General features: G+C 43.2%; 1 protein-coding gene across 1 annotated transcript in view; it reads left to right on the forward strand.

The window, feature by feature from the left end:
- morn3 (MORN repeat containing 3) overlaps window positions 1-7486 on the forward strand; it is a gene marked incomplete at its 5' end in the record, with an annotated part of 36344 nt that extends 28858 nt beyond the window's left edge. The window contains 2 exons of the mRNA XM_084325171.1: window positions 2905-3089; window positions 7383-7486. Of these exons, the coding sequence (XP_084181297.1) occupies window positions 2905-3089; window positions 7383-7448 (251 nt within the window). The 3' untranslated portion in view covers window positions 7449-7486. The remainder of the gene's footprint in view (window positions 1-2904; window positions 3090-7382) is intronic.
- Window positions 7487-8342: the final 856 nt, after the last annotated feature.

Here is an 8342-nt window from a genome sequence, read left to right on the forward strand (position 1 = left end):
GAGCCTTCCCTCGGGGTACTCCTTGCGGAGCCTTGGAGCTCTATCTCCACGGTGCTCTCCCCGTCTTCTTCCGTGCCGAGTTCTCTCTCGGTAGCGTTGTATTCCTCCCGGGACTCATCGGGGACTACTTCTTCAGTACTGGCGGGGTGTGAAGTCATGTCTGGTTCCCACTGGTCCCCACCGTGAACTTGGTCAGTTACATTAGAGCCCGTGGGGGCCTCTATGGTCGGGGTAGTCTGGGCGTTGGGGTTAGACATACTTTTACTTTCTAGTTTTACCGCGTTTACTGTTAGTAGAAGACTAGGTTGTTGACTGACAGCGTAAGCCTCTAAGTACTGAGGGAGCCGTCGTTCGCGCTGCGGGCGTTGGTTAGGAGGATCGTTTCGTGGAGTGTTCATCATAGGCCATTTCAATATTAATAACACTATATTAATATTACACTAATTACCCTCCGGCTCGAAGGACCAATTGTAACTGAGGGGTACAATTCCCTGACTGTATTACTAGATATGATACTTACTACCACTACCTTTGTACTTAATATTCGGCCACCCAGTACACGGCATAAATATATTATGATGAACACTGTCACGTAGATGAAACGGATCCAACACAAATGTACGAATTAGAAATAGGTCTTTATTTCTACACAGCGATGGTGTGTAGAGCAAGCACTTAATCAAATCAATCACATTTATGAATGGAATTAGTATGCACTTTTATGGCAAGAGTATTCGTCGGTATATCAATAGAGAATGTCCAATCTCTGAAGGCGCAGGTGGTACATATACGACCTGGAATAGTTTAAGGAATAACAGCAATGATACTTTAATGATTATATACTGGACACACTAGGGGGGGTTAATCCGGTCGCTTGTAAGCCGACAGGAGTAGGAAGGGGGGGGGGGTAGAATCCGGCTGCCTCATCCGGCCAAGGGTATCCCAGGTGAACCCACTGTAGTGCCGTTCAATGCGCCGGCGATCCTTGGACCACAGATGAAAGCAGGTGGACTCTTTGTGGGCCGGCTCTCTCCGGTCCACGGGGGAGAGACGTGAAGCGACCTCGTCTTGCAGAGCGTCTCCTCACCTTGCGTCCTCTCCAGGGGGGGGGTTCCAACACACGGCAGTGTCGGGGGTCTTTATCCATGGAATAATCAACGTATACAAAGCATAATCCGTGCCGGGGAAGGCGGGCTGTCGTCGGTAGAATAATCCGGTATACAGGTCCACTCGCTCGTCGGCTCTGGGGCTCCTCGGGTGCAGCTTCACGTGGGGTCAACCACCCTGGATAAGCAGCCAATTCTCTGCCCGAAACGATGGGGTACTGACTACGGTAGTATTCTCACCGCACGAAGCACTATATATTAACAGACTATTATTAGCTTAATAGACTACGTCCAACTCGACGATATAGTGCCAAATATGACTATTCAAATATTAATATACACGATGTCTCAATACCGATGGTAGGCGAACTTGGCCTTACTCCCACACGTGGCGTCGCGGGGAGGCTTTACGTCTGTGACTCTATTGGAGGGTAAGAAACTGGACTGAAAAGAAAGTCCTACTTTAGTAGCGCAGTATATATACGCACTATGAACAAATAGTCCCATTAGTGGTGCGGTAGTCAGATTCCTACGCGGAACTAGGACTTGTTCGTACATGTGGAGCGGTACGTTTGAACTGGGTCTGAGGGGTATGGCAGCCTGGCACCAAGGTCTCGACCAATAGTAGAATGGAGACTATTATGGGATGTTCAGTAGGCTAGAATGGATATTCAATGCATATTGTACAAGGAATATACAAGGGATATCAGGGAATATTAGAGAATATACAAATACAATTAAATATATATATATAAATAAATATATATATTCGGTTTAATCTGGCCCTTCACAACATATGGCATACAGTTAATTAAGAACAGGTGGTTAAAAACACATCATGCTAAATATGTACAGCAGACATGTACAGACAATGTACAAACAATAATACGACATATTCGGTACATACGATCATACATGTTCATGTGGGAAAGCAAGCAGACAGGGTTAGGGTTCTGAACGGCTGTTGTGTTCACACGTGTAGTTATTTCTTAACCATGTTTTGAGATTGTGTTTGAATGATCTGTGTGTTTCAATATTGCGGATGTAAATTGGTATAGAGTTCCAGGTCTTACCAGCTCTCACGGAGAGGGCTGATTGGCTAAATGTGCTTTTCCTTAGTGGAACAGCCAAATCACCCGGTACAACATATATATAATAATTCGATTTTCTATGCGGCTGGGTGGCGTAGCGGAGATTGCGCTCGTCACCAATGCAAGAGGCTGCGGTCTCGACTCCCGGAGTCAGCATTGCCTGCGGCTTGGGCCAGTCGTCATACTATCTCAATTGGCAGAGGTAGCGGGTGGAAAGTCGATGGGTGGGGATTGGACGTTGTGGACAGCGACTTCTACAGGTCGGTTTGGTGACGCCTGTACAGCAGAGTCAGGAAGTATCGGGGGCAGCGTGAGCCTCCCACGCGTTACTCCTCGCCACTGAGAGACTGCGCTGTCTGGTGAAAAGATGCGACAGGCTGCCTCCTCGTGTACCGGAGGGGACACGTGATGCAAGGCTTCTATCCTCACTACAGCCGACCAGTGGGAGGCATAGTCTAGCAACGTTCAAGACAGGGGAGGGGAGAATTGAAGGGGAGAATTGGCGACACGAAATTGGGATGGGAGAAAAATAGAAAATAAGGAGGAAAAAAAGTGGATCAAATATATATATTTTTTTCTATATTAAATTATAGAAAAATATGGAAAGGGTTTTAACCATTTCCAGGTCTTTAAAAATACATGGATCTGAATCAGATTAACAACTAAGTGAATTTCAAGAGACTGACAGGTCTTACCTTGTGTCAAAGCCAATGATAACAGGTACAAGGGCAGGTGGAAGGATGGAGAGAAGAGCGGCCATGGTACGTTCTACTACCCGGACACAGGCAAGCTGTACCAGGGCGTCTGGCTAGACGGAGTTGCTAAATGTGGAACTCTGTCCGATTTTGGAAGGGAAGAGGCATCAGCACCCACAAAGTATCCAATTCCAAAGGTACAACATTCTGGATGACCGAGTAGTGAGACCACGGTGAAGGGAAACGGTGCCTTGAAAGGAACTGACAGAGGTGTAAAGTACTTGAGTAATTGTACTTCATTACAATACTGTTTTGGGGGATTTGTACTTTACTTGAGTACACGCTCACACACTAGCAGCCACTTTAACATGAGCAAACACACACACTCATGCTGCACACGCTTACACTTATGGTCACTTTACAAAAGGAAAGGTCACTTTAAGAATAGTATAGTATAACTTGAGATTGTATCATATATCATGTATAGCAGTGTACATAAAGACCCAGTGCCTCATCTGTCCTACCATGCTCTGTAAATAACTCATGTACATATACCGATATGCCATACTTTGTTTACTTGTTTTATTGCACAATGTTGTTCTATTGGATTCTATTATATATTACTATTGTATTATGCACATCGTTGCGGGCAAGACCCCCCGCATTTCATTTTATACTTGTATGCCGTGACAAATAAAACTCTTGACTTGACTTGCTATCAGAAGAATAGACAGTCAGAGTGACAAGCTACAGAAGATAGCCACAAACGATAGTATGAGTGATGGAGAGTACGAAACGGAACATTTCATTGCCCCAGAATAAAAAAAGTTTTTACTTTACATTTTTAGTACTTAATTACATTTAAAAGTAGAAACTTTTTGACTTTTACTCAAGTGTGTTTTTAGCCAGATACTCGAGTACGATTTTGAGACGGTACCCATACTTTCACTTGAGTATAATTTCTGGGTACTTTTTACACCCCTGCGATTAGATAAGGCTGAAAGAGGCATTCAGCGTAAAGGCATTACTAGTAAGATCTCAATGTCTATATCTTGACAGGATGACATCAGAAACACGAGGAGATGGATGAGAATGAAAGATATTGGGTCTCATTCTCCAACATTTCCCAAAGACTTTAGGGCAACTATCTTGGGACCGACTAAGATAGAACCGACGACAAGATCACTCTGATTCCCCAACGTGTGGGAAAGCTGTCTGAAGTGGCCCAAACAAACCCAGCTGGGATGCCGTCGATGAGGAATGTCACTATGAACGCGTGTTCCCGTCTAGGTCATTTGCATACAAGACACGCCTCCGAGAGCTCCTTATAAGCCAGGCTTTGTGCCGTGTGCAAATGAAATCGCAAAAAGACACACCTGTCCAGCTCATTAAATGCAACTGATGCGATGCAGCCATGTAAAAATGGTGGCGGAAGCGCTTTGTGACTGATCAAAATGAGATTAGATTAATGTATTGTCATCATACAGGCTACTACAGCTCGTGGCCACCTGCCGCAGCGCGCACACGCGCACACACACACACACACACACACACACACACACACACACACACACACACACACACACACACACACACACACACACACACACACGCTCGCAGTACTGTGTATAGTCTATACGTGCGTAATGAATGAACGCAGTAGGCTTATATTATTCTAATGACTTGTTTTATTAGGAAATCACAGATACTGCGCTGCCTATAGTAGTACAGTCCACCAGTCCGCTGCCCGACTCTGGCGGCCTTAATATGTGTACTGTACTTACTGTACGTATAGGGCAGATAATATATATAGTATCTAAATCCTAATTAAACAAGTATTTAGAATAATATAAGCCTACTGTTCATTCATTAGACACGTAGGCTACATAGTGTATTCCAATAACTGTTTAATTGATTAATGATATTGAAAGAATGCAGGTTATGTCTGTCCCATTGTACCAATCAATGGGATATATTGCATGTTGGCTATAACCTGCATTCTTTCAAATGTATAATTAATCAATAAAACAGATATCTAACCATTTATAAGAAATACAAATGCAACAGAAGGCATTAAATAATTATTATTTTCAATCATTTCACAATAATTGCATAATTGTGTTTGAATATCTGAGTAATTAAGTAATTATACATTTGTCCAAAATAGCTGGTTCAGATATGGTTAATCCAGCTGCCCTGTGACCAGATGAATCCATATTATTTATTTTTCCGACATCAAATGCGTAATTTTTTATTGTAGAAATATTGTCATATTTATTGTAATTGTGATTCATTAATTAATTCCAAGGAGGGTTGACATGAAGGAATCACTATGATTCCTCCCAAATAACACGGAGCACACCAGTCTGTCAAGTTAAGTGTGCTCCTCAGCACTCCTAAATCCTGCTCTCAGCCACGGCCGAATCCAAGCTTAGGGACGGTTGGGGAATCCCACAACCGGCCCTAAAATGTCTCAAATGGCCCTGAGAGCAAATTTCTTGTCGTAAGTCCGTTAGAGAATGAGACCCATTGGGACGGACCAAGGACTTGCCAAGGACTTACGACAAAAAGGGCTTTCTCTTAGGGCCATTTGAGACCTTTTCGGGCCGATTTTGGGATTCACCAACCGTCCCAATAAAACAAATATAATTAATATTATATTATAATATATTGTCTATATTCATAGAGAAATATCCTAAGAGAAAGCCCTTTTTGTTGTAAGTCCTTGGAGAATGAGACCCAGGTCTCATTCCCGAACGGATTTACGACAAAAAATGTGCTCTCAGGCAAAGACATATTAGGGCTAGTAGCGCGATTCCACAAATTTTCCTGAGATCGGATTTGGCCGTGGCTGAGAGCAGAATTTAAGAGTGCTGAGGAGCACACTTATGATTGATTGACTGATTGAAAATTTTATTAACTTGACAGACTGTGTTCTCCATGTTCTTAATGGCTTTATTTGGGAGGAATCATAGTGATTCCTTCATGTCAACGCTACAGGCCTCCTTGGAATTAATTACTTAATCATAATTAAAATAAATATGTCAATATTTGTATGATAAGAAATTACGCATTTGATGTCGGAAAAATAAATAATATGGATTCATCTGATCACAGGGCAGTATTTCTTATTTGTTACATATCTGTTTTAATGATTAATTATACATTTGAAAGAATGCAGGTCAACATGCAATATATCCCATTGATTGGTATACAATGGGACAGACCTTTGTTTGATCTAGCTATAAACCTGCATTCCTTCGAATATATCATTAATCAATTAAACTGATATTGAAATACACTATGTAGCCTACTATACACCAACACTGAAATGACAGTGGATAAATAAATAAGAACTAAAGCTAATCGCGTGGAAATAGACTGCATTAATATTTCATAAGTCTTGTTGTGTGCGCCACACACATGCATACAGTATAGCCTACGTGTCTAATGAATGAACAGTAGGCTTATATTATTCTAATTACTTGTCTCATTAGGATTTAGTAGATATATATGCTCTGCCCTACGTACAGTAAGTACAGTACACATATTAAGGCCGCCAGAGTCGGGCGTACCATGTGTGTGTGTGTGTGCGCGCGCGCGCTGCGGCAGGTGCACCACGAGCTGCAGTGTTGCGATGCTCATATCAACACTGGTTGCACGCACGCTAATGACGCCACGTGCACGCGCGCTCCCGCGCATGCGCATAAATGTTCCCTACAGTGCCTAATTGCCTCTACGAATGGAATGTAACACCTGACGACCGGCGCTATTGATATGCAAAGTAGCCAGGTGGGTACTGCGAGTTGGCGCATCAGTCGAGTGCAGCGCATTCCTGTGTGCACGCGCGTGCACATCCGTGCGTGTGCGTGCACGCGCTTCTGCTCACAAAACTTTGGTTGCACGGAGTGCAACCTCGTCCCATGAGCAACGCATCACTGACGAGCTGTACTATATATGATGACAATACATTAATCTAATCTCATTTTGATCGTCGCAATTAGCTTCCGCCACCATTTTCACACGGCTGCATCATTAGTTGCCTTATAAGGAGCTCTGGAGGCGTTGTTTTGTATGCAAATGACCTAGAAAGGAACACGCGTTCATGTTTCAGAAGCTGTCTCAGCTGTGATAGTTTGAGCCACTTAAGACATCTTCCCCATGCGTTGGGGACTCAGAGTGAACTTGTCGTAGATTCTGTCTCAGTCGGTTCCAAGATAAGTCTTCCAAGAGAACTCTTTGGAAAGTATTCAGGAATGAGACCCATTGTCCCATATGGCAGGGGGCGGGAACAAATGTCAAAACCTCCTTTGCAACAGGGCTCATGGGAAATGTGGTCTTATCATGAGAATTAGGCTACCAGTATTTTCACCAATGGTCTCATTTGTACCAAGTTATCACAACTAATCTGACAATGATTAGTTGTCATTCATTTGTTTGATGAATTGAAATGGGTTGAATTCACTATCAGATCCCTCTGGCTCTCCCAGGTGCAGCTGTTGGATCCAGAGTTGGTTCTGATGGAAGCTCAGTCCGCCTACCAGAACCAGAGCTGAGGGACCTGAAGAGGAGCTCCTGGTGCCCCATGCTGTACACCTGATCAGCAGTATCATACCATAATGAATTAAACATTTACCAACATCACATGGAGGGTCTCAGTAATTCATTGTGCTCCACTATTAATAACCAGCGCTCAGTTACAGTAGGTACTTTTATTCAGCCGCGGAAGGCTTATAGCTGAAACGCATACGTTGTCTCTACCCGTACTCAATAACCATACCTAAAGGACAGTTCCGTGAGTGCTGGATATTTCAGTAACTATGTAAGAGCCTGTCTGGACCGTGCACCCAGTAAGAAACGATTGAAGACGTTTAATTGACCATGTTTTTTTGGCAAACTCTTTAATTGACAAAGGTTTTCCCGCATCTAACATAACACACACACACATACATATATATAAAATGTTCTTAACCTCTAATTACCCAGGGATATGCTGAGCATGCATGGTCTTCACCAGTAATGGCCGCGTGTAGCTTTATGCCAAGCAAGCAGTGCAAAAATTTACCGTAGTGGCGTGCAGTAATGCGCCTTTCATTTTCCGCCGCCCAGCGCCCAGGTCGCGCGGAAATAGGCTGTCTATTGCCATTCTCTTTGACAAACTCTAACCTTAACCAGCTCCTTAACAACGCCTAAACTTAACCGTTCTAACCTTAACCAACTCCGAAACAATGCCTAACCTTAACCTTAACCTTAACCATGCCTAACCTTAACCATAGAAATTATATTGCCATTCTCTTTGACAAACTCTAACCTTAACCAGCTCCTTAACAGCGCCTAAACTTAACCGTTCTAACCTTAACCAACTCCGAAACAATGCCTAACCTTAACCTTAACCTTAACCATGCCTAACCTTAACCGGCGAAAGAATACACGTTAAAAAAAAATCACGT

This window comes from Notolepis coatsorum, assembly GCF_963971535.1.
Source record: "Notolepis coatsorum genome assembly, chromosome: 11".
Classification (NCBI taxonomy): domain Eukaryota; kingdom Metazoa; phylum Chordata; class Actinopteri; order Aulopiformes; family Paralepididae; genus Notolepis; species Notolepis coatsorum.